Source organism: Chenopodium album, chromosome 7 (genome assembly GCF_948465745.1).
Source record: "Chenopodium album chromosome 7, dcCheAlbu1.1, whole genome shotgun sequence".
In the NCBI taxonomy this organism is placed as follows: domain Eukaryota; kingdom Viridiplantae; phylum Streptophyta; class Magnoliopsida; order Caryophyllales; family Amaranthaceae; genus Chenopodium; species Chenopodium album.
Window position 1 is genome coordinate 54,641,474 of NC_137840.1, and position 12,191 is coordinate 54,653,664.

Sequence of the window (12,191 nt, forward strand, 5' to 3'; positions counted from 1 at the left end):
CGAAACCGATCGTCGGAAGTCGAGTAAAAAATAATAAAAAGACGAGATGCGCAAAATAATAATAAATCGACCATATTCCCAAAATACCCCTAGCATCGGAATGTCCCGAGCATCCGAATGCTAGGGGCAAAAATGTCCAAGCATAGGTGGCTAGCAAGCGCACCAAGCCGAGCCTAGCATGGCTGGCTAGGTGCGTACTAGCGCACCGTGCTAGCAGCCACGCACAGCAGCAGCTAGCAGCCGCGTGCACGTGGTGCCGCAAGCTAGGCGTGCTAGCAGCGCACGCACTAGCAGCCACGCACAGCAGCAAGCCCGCACCAAGTGCGTGGCTTGCGCGCGCAGCAGCAGCCCGCATCTTGGTGCGGGGCTGGGCTCGGGCTGGGCTCGTGGCTGGGCCATAGGGCCGGTCACTATGGGGAAGCTTGAGGAATATGGGAGCAAGTGGGTAAGGACATGTGGCACAAGGAGAGTATTGAGTGGGGAGCAAGTATGGTCCCCTACTCTCCATGTGGTCCTCACCAACCCATTTCACATGGTAATGCCACTTGTAGATTTATTATTAGTTTGCAATTTTAATTTAATTTAGCTTTAAATTAATTTGTGGAATTTCATGATCCCACATTGATGGGATAGAAATTCCCATTCATACTTTCCTCTATGAATACCAACCTTGGGATTTGGAGTAAGGTGCTTGAGTGGGAGTTAGAAAGAGCATTCCATATTTTGGGAAAAACTCTTAAACTCCATTAACACTTGGGTTTTGGTCGGACCTTGCTAACTCCAAGGTAGCGGACCTAAAAAGTCGTGTTCGTCCTTTGTGGATGGATACCGTTGGAGGCACGGCATTTGCGGTGCTCAAGGCTTTCAAGTAAGAGCCCGTTTTGAGAGGGCGAAGCTCGCTTCAATGGTATGATCCGTTCTTCCTTTTTCTTGTGTTTATTTATTTATGCTTTATGGTTTTATTAATTACGAGTGGTTCCTTGGGTCGGGGTTGTTTCCGCGGTGAGTCGGACTCACCAAACCCCAACAACAACACAAGACAAGAGGCGAGCTTCAACGACAAGATTTCGTGACCTCTTTTTCTATTTATTTTTCATTTTTTCCTTTCCCAAATAAGTCTAGCATAGGCACCATTTCTTTTCCCTTAGATTAATTTTGTAGATTCTTTCTTTTCCCTTTTTTAATAAAATGAGCATTTATTTCCTTATATATGATCATTTCATTATATTGCATTAAAAAAAATTAAAAATTAAAAATTAAAAAAAAAAATCCATGTTGAATTAAGCACAAGGTATACCAATGATTTAAGGCACCCCTTGTAGCCACATCATATTACCTTTCACCTTTCAAATTTACAATCCTTTCTTCATAAACCACTTTGAGCCTCGTCTAACGATAGACCTTTCTTTTTTCAACCTACATCTACCTAACATTGGGATGGGACAGTGTGCAACTTATGCAATTCTAAAAAGCTTGAGTAACTTCAAAAGATCAAAATAAAAATAAAAGCAAAAAATACATAAAAGTGTACAAAAGGGCAAGTGTTCCAATGTCTTTGATATGAAAATATCTTTGATAAGAACACGTCTCAGATTGCGTCTCTTATCGAGTGCTCGGCACCGTGCCTAAGAAACATGAATGCCAAGTGAGTAATAGACCGCATGATCGGGATTGCCCACACTTATAAAAATAAAATAGATGCTAAAGCAAAAGAGAAAACAAGAGCTAAAAAGAGTAGAAACTCAAGCATAAAAATATAAAGACTCAAAAGCTAGGTTGCACACCTTGGGGGCTTATCTAGGGTCTTGATCCTTTTTATCCTCTTCTTCTTTAACCTTTAGCCTAACCACATTACAACCCTTAAAAAGACCTTTTTGAGGTATACACACACTTGTGCGAGGTTCGGCTAGAGCTGCGTTCGACCTGATTCCTAACGGATACGTAGGCAACCTCACATCGAGGTGCGGCCGTAATAAAACTGCATTCATATTCACATTCACACACTTACACCATGATCATATCAAGGGATCTCCTATGCTCATCCCTATTCATGTAGAGCTAGACTTGGGGGCTTGATCCCTACATCATTAGCTTACCTAGCCTAAGAGTCACCATTATTTGACTCTTCTAAAAATAATATCTTTCTACAGACTTAGTCCTTGTGGCCTAACTTTAGTGTCACTTTCACACACTACACATATACTTGACCAAATATACTTCCCTTAGGAACCCTTTGTCATGAAATCTTAACATAACGTTGAAGCATGCCTTGTCATATCAACATCACTCATAATTGTCATTGCATCACGAAGTATGAAGTGCTTAGCCTCCGTGCCTAAATTACCCAAATACTTTCATCATTGAGTCAACCATTGAGATAGTCTAGGATGGGTTAATCCTTGCACTTCGAGAGATAGTATCAAATGACATTTTACTAAGCTCATTCAACATGCATCTTCAAAATTTCGATTCTTTTTCGAGTCTTTCTTTTTCGGGAGAAAGTCGGTACCCTCCACAAAAATGACGGAAAATTTTTGCTTTTTTGCATTTTTGAGTCGCACAATCAACACTATGCACACACGGGTCATGAGTCACACGTGTCATTTCGCATCGAGTCGAGTCAACCACAGTGAGTCAAGTTTATACCTTGAGTCGTGTCAAATCAATGTGTCAAACACGCTAAGCCTTAGGTCAACCCTAAGATAAGTAAAGAGATTGGAAAAGTTCTATAGTAAAAAATAAATACAGGTGCAGAAGAACAGGGAAGACCTTACTCCAGCGCCAGACGAAAACATCTAGCGTCTGGTAATAGTTTTTAGCGTCTGGCGCTAGATCCCAGCGTCTGGCGACAGAGCCAATTCCTGGCGCCAGAGATATTCCAGCAGCGACAGAACAACAATTTCGGGTTCCTTGGTACGCCAGTTAGCCCTTATAAGCAATTTGACATGATTGAGTAGTCGATTTGATTACAACCGCAAATAAGTGGTCGACCTGACGAAAGATCGTCTCACTTAGCTTAAAGCACCTAAGAATTGGCTCATCACGGAGACACCGACATACTGGTTTTAGCGGAAGCAAAGTTCAAGCGAGCTTTGGAGATCGACAAGCGTTGGTCTTCGGAAATTTTTCTTCAAAATATTATCGCAACAACTGAGGATGACTTCAAGTAAAGTTATTTTCGACGGCATTCGCTAAGATTGTGGAAGTTATCACCAAAGATTTGAGAAAAGATTTGAGAAGATACCACGAGATGGGCGGTCTTCGACGGCATTCACTAAGATTGTGGAGGTTGTCACTAAGATTTGAGAGAAGATTTGAGAAGATAGCACGAGATGGGCGGTCTTCGACGGCATTCGCTAAGATTGTGGAGGTTGTCACTAAGATTTGAGAAGATAACACGAGATAGGCGGTCTTCGACGGCATTTGCTAAGATTGTGGAGGTTGTCACCCAAGATTTGAGAAGATAGCACGAGATGGGCGGTCTTCGACGGCGTTCACTAAGATTGTGGAGTTTGTCACCAAGATATGAGAAGAGCGGTTCATGATGAGGCGGTCTTTGATGACTTTTGCTATGATTGGAAAGGTTGTCACTATGATTCAAGAAAAGGCTCGAGATGTAGCAACATTGATCGACGGCGTTCCCTAGATTGCGGAAGATCGTCAAAACAAACAGCAAGATGGCATTCCATAGATTGTGGAAAGTTGTCAAAAAGAAACTGAAGGTGATTTCAGGCGAAGTTATCTTCAATAGTATTCCCTTAGACGTGGAATATTATCAATGCCGATGAGGATTGTTTCAAGCGAAGCAATCTTCGATGGTATTCCCTTGGAAGTGGAATATTATCGAAGCGGAGGAGGATCGTTTCAAGCGAAGCAGTCTTCTATATTGGAAGCAGTTACAAGCGTAGCGGTTTTCAAGCGGGATGACATTTTCTTAGCAGGAGGTCATCAAAACAACAGTAATGCGGCAACGAATCGGTTACTTCAGAGACGTGTGCTCGACGGTGCAAGGTACGCGTTTCTTAACTCTCTTATCTGTTTAACTGACGCTAGTTTGCAGGTATCGGCGTTACAAGAGTGATTTAGGATCGCAGAACGTTCTGAATCGTTCTCCGTCCCTATCGATACTTTGACTTTTGTTTTCGAAACTTGCGTTTCTCCAAACTCAATCAAAGTTGGGGCTTCTGTAGACACCCATTTGTGTCTCCCCAAAACCAAACCCAGTGATGAGTACCTTTCGCGTCGAATCATAATCGAATGAAGTGAAAGTGTTGAAAGTCTAGTGTTGCGGATAGTTTTAATTCTTTTCTCTTCTCTATGTTTTTGAAAACTTATTTTAAGAAAACAGCCAATATAGTTTGGTTGGTCCATGATATGGGTCCAATAGTAGTGTATTTGGATAGGGCTTGACAAGAGCTTTCCAACGATATATTATAAGCCCAATTCCGATGACTATTGAGGAAGTTATGGCCAATTTACTGAACTGGGCCCGGTTTGAGCCTTATATGCGGCCCAACGATCTAGGGGAGGGCCTAATTTAGATTTATCATTCCTAATGCAATTAGGAATAGTTTTAGTCTTCTAGATTTTTCTAGAAGGTTCTTTTCATTCCTAATTCAATTAGCATTGATAAATTGACTTTTGTTGACTTTTCAGAGTTTTAATTAAAATCAAAGAACATTTTTGAGGAAAATACGATTTTATCCTCCTGTACGGTAATTTTTATCTGATTTTAAGAAAACGCGTGATTTTCTAATCAGCGCCAAACGCCTGCTGTAGCGTCTGGCGCTACGCTTGGCGTTTGGCGCCAGCTTTGGCGCCTTGCGTTGATGTTGGCGCCAACAGCCAGCGTTGGCGCTGGTTCAGTTTTACGTGCGCTAGAACTCTGTTTTGATATTTTATCTTTTTTGGCTGATTTCTCTATAAATATTGTATTAAAAACTCCGTTTTCGATAACCAGTTTTAACCAATCTTCATCAATTCTTATTTTAAAACCAGTTTTAACCAACTCTCATCAAGATTTTCTTGATTACTCTCTCTCTCTCTCTTTTTCTAAACTAACCTTTTACATACAAAATTCCGCATTCATTAGATCTAGATACACCTAGCCATATTCGAAGTTGCCTTCGCCCTAGACATGAAAGTTTTAATTTCTGAGGGTTTGGTCCCAAATCTCTCTTTCAATTATTTAATTGAATTGTTTGATTATTATTTTCCTTGAAGTTACTAACGTGTGTATTTTGTTATTAGAAAGAGGTACGAGACATCAAAGTAAGTACTTTAATGGTTTTTATTGATGTTATGATGTAGATATCATGCTTAGATTGTTATTATAATTCCTAATATCATGTATAGGGTAACTTTAATATCAAGTGTGATTAAAAGTATGATGCTTCCTATGTTCTTCCTAATATTTATGATTGTTAGTATCATGTTAGGGTTAAAGCTTTGATTTTTATTGTTAGTGACATGCTAGGGTTTGTTATTAATCTTGTTAGTATCATGCCTAGGATCTTGCTATTATTACGCTTTAACATGATTCATGATTATGGTTATGAATATTATTATTATTATAATTTTATGATGATGATTATTATGTTGCTTGATATATATTTATTGTTATTGCTTGATCACACCTTTTATGCATGTTTAAAGGGAATTTGTACTTGTAATCACGCTTAATAAGATAATTAATAATCCTGTTTAGGGTTAATGTGATTATAATTCAAGTGATCGCCAATAATAGATTTGTTTGTGCATTAATATTCAACCAACATAGATAAACAGGTTTAGGGTTAATCCTATTGATTGCATGTTAGTCAAAAAGAGCACATGAATACGATCAGAATAAAGTAGAGGCTTATTATTAGGGCAGGTTCAATCTCTTTTAGGTTGGATTTGTACCTTCATCCCCGAACCCTATTTTGGTTCAAGACCTTATGGAGTTGATGATCTTTTGGATCGTTAAGGGGTGTAACCTTCACCCATTGAACGGTTTACAAGTTCCTAAAACTTGTTGGCGACTCTTTTGCTCTATCTTCTTCCCTTTTGGACGCCACCGTACTTTATTGTATGATCACAGTGGGGTTCAAGCAAGGGGGATTAACGCTTGAAATTATTCCCCACACCAACCCAAGCCTCAAAATCCTTACTCCAATAGCCGCCACCACCGCCATAAATTATTAAAAAAAAACCAAAAACAACAAAATAAAATCAAAATTAAGAAAAAAAAAAAGATAAATACCTTAATTTTACCGAACAAAACCTCGAAATTGGGTTTAAAAGCCTAAATTCGACCATGAAAACTCTAGATGTAGAGCTTTCATGGTCGAATTTAAACTAAAAACCTTCATTAATAATGTCTTTCTTGTTGTTGTTGTTCATACGTGTTGGAGGAAACATAACGAGAAGAGATGAGAGAAGGAGAAGAGAGAAAAAAACCCTGGGAGAGAAGAGGAGGAAATAGAACGGAGAAGAAGAAGAGGAGAGAGAAGGAGAACGTTGAGGAGAGAGAGGAGAATGAAGAGGAGAGAGAAGAAGGGGAATGAAGGGGGAAAGAGAATAAAAGAGGCGGACAACAAAAAGAGGGAACTTATCCTCTTAGGGTTTTCTTAAAAACAAAATTTAAAAAAAAAAAATTGATTGCGACTGAAAATCCGTCGGAAATTTCTGACGGATTCCTATTCTGTCGGAAAATGTACTTTTCGAGGGAAAAATCCGTTGGAAAGTACATAATTTCTGACGGAATAAGAATCCGTCGAAACTTTCCGACGGATTTTTGACGGAATCTTTAATTCCGTAGGAAATTTTCGACTGAATAAAAACCCGTCGGAAATTTCACTATTTTTGACGGATTAACGTGTCCTTCGGAATTCGACCTGATTCTGGTAGTGCTTGAAATGACAGACATGCATATTAATTGGTTTCCTTGTACCTTGAGACAAAAGATCGACCATTACCCTTGAGACGACAAAACGTTATACCTTGAGACAAAAGTGCAAGCATATGACGTTTTTTAAACATTAAGATAAGAATGGACGTGGTCGCAGTAAACCATGGACAATAGCAAATTAAATGATGTTGCAAAAGACCATGAAATCTATTAAAGAGACGTGGCAGAAGACCACGGACACCAACAAAGAGACATGACTGCAAAAATTTGTTTTAAAATGACTTCAACAAACTGGAATTTCTAATCGCAACGTTCCTGATATTGTTGTTACGACTGTGAGAGGGTGTTAGCAATAGAGACATGATATATCGAAAAATATATGTGTGATATATTTTCAAGAGATATAATCTTAGAAGAATAACATATTTAGGATATTTATGTTAAAATTTAGTGAATATATCTTTAGGATTTATTATCATGGTAGTATATATGTTTTAGTTTAGGAAGATTGTTTCCTATATTATGATCTTAGGTTATGTTTAAATATTCTACTATTGATATATAATAATCACGTCATTCTATTAAGGGCGTGTTTGGCGAAATGTAGCTTTAGAGGTAGCAGTTAGCTGTGATAGTAGCTCTTATTTGTTGTATGGGTAGCTGTTAGATGTCAGCTAGCTATTAACTATAAAAATATATAATTAAAAATCAACGTTTGGTAAAGTAGCTATTAACTAGCTATTAGTTGTAAAATTCTTAAAATATAGAAGGAAAATTCCAATAGCTATCTAGTTTTCATAAAAGCTAATAATATTAACTTTTCACAAAAATTACTCTAACTACTAAACTCTACTTCCACCACTACACTGCCAAACACTCATATGTTTTTTTTACTAAGCAATGGCTTGATAAGTCAAACCACTTAAAGTTATTCAAACGATAGTGTTGAACACGCCCTAAATAGAGGAAGTTTATATTTAAATTGACAAACTTGCTCCATATGCAATTATGATGCTTAAATGAACGAAGAGGAGAAAGATTATTAGTTCATATGAACTTGCTCCATATGCTATTATAATGCTTAAAGTGAATATTACAAAGTGAATTAGTTCATATGAACTTGCTCCATATGCTATTATAATGCTTAAAGTGAATATTACAAAGTGAATTAAATTCATCAAGAGAAAGAGTTAGTTCATCTAGGAAGTGGAATAGCTTGTAGTGGCTCAACCTTTTTTAATGTAATACCGAACTTTTCAGCCATGTTTAAATCTCTGGTACATTTGCCATTTTCCCAATTGAAAGAATGAAGAAGAGTACCCAACATTAAGTGTATCATCCTATAAGCTAGGGGAATTCCGGGACACATTCTTCTTCCTGATCCAAAGGGTATGAGCTCAAAATCACGTCCTTTCACATCAATTTCTCGTTCCAAATATCTTTCTGGTGCAAATATCTCCGGATTTGGCCAAACACTTGGATTACGACCAATTGACCATACATTAACCCATATTGTTGCGTTTCTGGGCACTAAATAGTTATGTAGTAGTACATCTTCATTAGCTTTGTGGGGAAGTAAGAAAGGAGTTGGCGGATGCAATCTAAATGTCTCCTTTACTATTGCTTGAATATATGGTAATTTTGAAATATCTGTTTCTTGCATAAACTCGCCTTTCTTAAGCACCCCATCTACTTCAATATGAGCCTTTGTCATGATTTGTGGGTTGCACAATAATTCTGCCATTGCCCACTCTAACGTGCTAGAAGTGGTATCTGTTCCCGCCATAAATAGATCCTGAAAATATAGATGTACATAATTATTTGCACTTGTATTCAGTATTATCTTTAAAGACATTTGGATTATTCCATCCAAAAGATCTCAAGGTAGAAAATTTAGCGCTAATATAAAATGTTCATGTTGCATATATTCATAATTTTTAATCCCTCCATTCTATTAAACACGATTTGAGATTTTCACAGTGGTTAAGGATATTAGTTAAAGTTCGCTGGTGTTTTGATGTTAATTATTATTTTTTGTTTAGTTGGTGGTGTAAGTGGAGAAAACTATACAAAATAAATTGGTGGATTCGTTATTGTATTGGACTATTGGGAAGAGAAATAATTGAAGAGCCTAAAGGTGTAAAAAAAAAAAATAAAATAAAATAAAATAAAATAAAATTGAGATAAACAGGTTAATTATTTGTATATATTCAAAAGAGAAAAAGTTTGAAATTCTTTAATGGACTTAGTTCACACTAATTTATTGTGGACCTTGTTTTTGTAAAATAAAAAAAATAATAAAAAAAAAAAAGAAGTTACTATATTTAAAAATAAAAAAAAAGATTATTATGTTGAAATAAAAGTTAGAGTGACAATGTTTTTCAAAAAAATAAATAAATAAATAAATTTGTGTGACATTAAAAGTTATAAGAGGTTAATTTTTTTTTAATGAAATTTTTAATATAATGGTCAATATGAATAATAAAGACCACTATGTTAAGATTAGGTCACTATTCGATATAATGCCGTACTTTAAGTTTATAATAATATTAAAGATCACACAAATTTTAAAAAAGGCAGGTTACTATGTAAAAAATAAGGTTATTATATTAAAATTAAGGGTTACTATATTGAATATAATGTCAGCTATGTGCGTATAAACCTTAGGTTCACAATAATATTATTGTGGACCATGTCCACACAATATTTTCTGTATATTATGGATTTATGGAGTAATTTTTTGAAGTGTCCAAAAAAGAAATTTGTCAATTATTTAAAAATGGATGGAATAGATTTGAATTTTGGTTGCCCTGAATTCCTTTTATGACAGACATTGATTTGAAGTTCTGAATAGGGGTGTCAGTTCGGATAATCAGATCGGATCTAATATGGCCGGATCGAATCGGGTAAATTTTTAAAAGTTGAGTTATACTAAATTATTATGTCCACGCGAGTCCAAATTTAAATCTGATATTTTACGGGTTGGTTTCGGATCGGGTCAGGTGTGCTTTTCACACCTCTGATTCTGAATAATACTTTTAAGATCCCTTGTTTTTTTTTTACACTTTCCATCCACCACCATGTGAAGTCATGATTTAATTATTCCTTAAACTTAACTACTTGCTTATTTAATTATTTGCAACTCTACCTTTTGTTTAGTTGTTTGTTTCTGTATTCAATTGAAACATAACTTTTCACATGCAATGACTCACAAAATAATGTACTCCGTAGTTTTTACAATATCATAGACATATATACCTCAATGCATATTATTATAAGGATAAACGTCCCATTCTTCAAGTCAAGTGTTAGTCACTATCATTTACAATAATATTATTACAACTCAACATGGATTAGCTAATTATGAATTAGCAATTAGCTTAATTAGCTAATCTTCAATGGCGGTGTTCAAGAGTCGAAATGGTTGCTCTTATGATTAATGAGCTCTCTTAGAACCAAAGACTAAACAAAACCAAATTAAGCCACTCAAATTTATTTACAAACAAATACTTCGTATATACTTCATCTTTTGTTTTTTTTTTTTTCAGCACTTTTAATTTCACACTTACCTATGTATTATTTTGATTACAAACATCTTTAATTTTAAAAACTGATTTCCACCAATACTCTCCACACCATTGACTTCATATTCAATTATTTTTTCACACAGAGTTCTTATTGCAGAACTTCGGGATGATTAAATTGGGGTTATTTTATATGTAATTATACTATAATCTTGATTTTTTGTAATTTTATGTAAAATTTTCAGTTTTTCTTTTGGGTGAATTGTGAACCGAGTTATTGATTTTCCATCAACTTTTTTTAGTGCGGCTAGCCACATCGTTTGGCCAGCTCTCACGCACCAACTTACCCTTATCGACAAGTAACCTATGACCAAGTAACCCATGACCGAATAAAGCTTGATCGATTTAGTAACTTCCAATGACCGAGTGAGTAACCCTAACCGAATAACCCCTGACCGACATAATTACCCTTGACCGAATAACCCTCAACCGACCGAGTTACCCCTAACCAACTTAATAAACCTTGATCGATCGAGTAACCACTAATTGACTTAATAAGTCCTGACCAACCGAGTAACCCTAACCGACCGAGTACAATTAAAAAAAAAACAGAAAAAGTAATAAATTATTGGCCGAATTTTTAAAAACAAAATGTGCTAATAAATGATCATTTAAAAAAAAATTAATATTTCTCTCTTACCATGAGAAGATGTTTGACATCATCGAGAGTGAGTTCTTCATCTCCATCCCCAACAAGCTTGAGTAAAGAGCTTAGAACATCATCCTTGACATCAGATGGATCCTCCAACCTTTCATCAATAATATTCTCAAAAATCTTCTTCAACTTTGTCAAGTAACCCGCTGTTCTTTTTACCACCCCTTGCAAATCCAAGTACTTAACTATTGGAAATAAATCAGACACATTAGGCCTTCCTCCTTCTTCGAAAGCATGCCAAAGAATCTCCTTTAATTCTTGTGAATTCGACGAATCAAGGCTACCCAAATCCATCGAAAACAATGTATTCGACAACAAATTTGTCGTGGTTGTAAACCCTGCCTTACCAATATCAACTGGTAAACCCTCCTCACAACGATTTTGTACATACCCAATCAGCTCTTTCACCTTACTGTGTCGTAACTCTTGGCTCATATTGAGTCGTTGATTTGTAAACAAGTGAATAGCTGCAACCTTTCTAAGGGTCCGCCATTTGGGGCATACAGGAAGCCATCCTATAGAAAGTTTGTTGTGGTTTAATGGTCTAGCAGCATCTGGGATTGCCCTACTAGAAAGTGCTAAGTCGTGTTTAAGGAACATTTCTTTGGCTATTTCAGGGGATGATATAACTATGGTAGTGTTGCTACCTAGTTTTAGAGTCATTATAGGGCCATAATTTTTTGAGAGCTCGTCGACAGCACGATGAGGCTTGTCGCCGAGCAAGTGAATGTTGCCTATGATAGGCCATGGTTTAGGCCCTGGTGGGAGCTTTGATTTGGTGAACAGTTTTGAGAAGAAGAGGATGGTAAATATGACAGGAAGGATAAGTAGTGATGTAGTGGAATATTCCATTGATTGATTTATGAAATACAAGTGCTAAATGAAATGATTCAAATACTACCAAAGATTTATATAATTGACGAAGTGCCCGTCTGAATAATAAAGAGTGCATGGCCGCTTGGGAGTAGGACAACCAATGATTGTGACATTGTGTCTTCCACATGTCTATATTTTTTGGATATAGATGCAAGTCATGTAATGGGCCATACCATTTATCAGC

At 36.5% G+C, this 12,191-nt stretch overlaps 1 protein-coding gene across 1 annotated transcript; it reads right to left on the bottom strand.

Moving 5' to 3' along the window:
* Nucleotides 1-8,087: 8,087 nt before the first annotated feature.
* LOC145637934 (cytochrome P450 monooxygenase 76AD131-like) lies at nt 8,088-11,983 on the bottom strand. Its single transcript, XM_081688933.1, has 2 exons — nt 11,117-11,983; nt 8,088-8,687 (listed from the first exon to the last, which is right to left on the bottom strand). Exons 1-2 carry the CDS (start codon nt 11,981-11,983, stop codon nt 8,088-8,090), a joined length of 1,467 nt encoding a protein of 488 aa, XP_081545059.1.
* Nucleotides 11,984-12,191: the final 208 nt, after the last annotated feature.

What these genes read in the sequence shown, in the direction of transcription:
- LOC145637934 (XM_081688933.1), bottom strand. Translation starts at nt 11,983, where the DNA reads ATGGAATATTCCACTACATCACTACTTATCCTTCCTGTCATATTTACC. An exon ending in ATGTCAAACATCTTCTCATG is followed by an intron (nt 8,688 to 11,116) that starts GTAAGAGAGAAA and finishes CTATATTTTCAG; the next exon opens with GATCTATTTATGGCGGGAAC.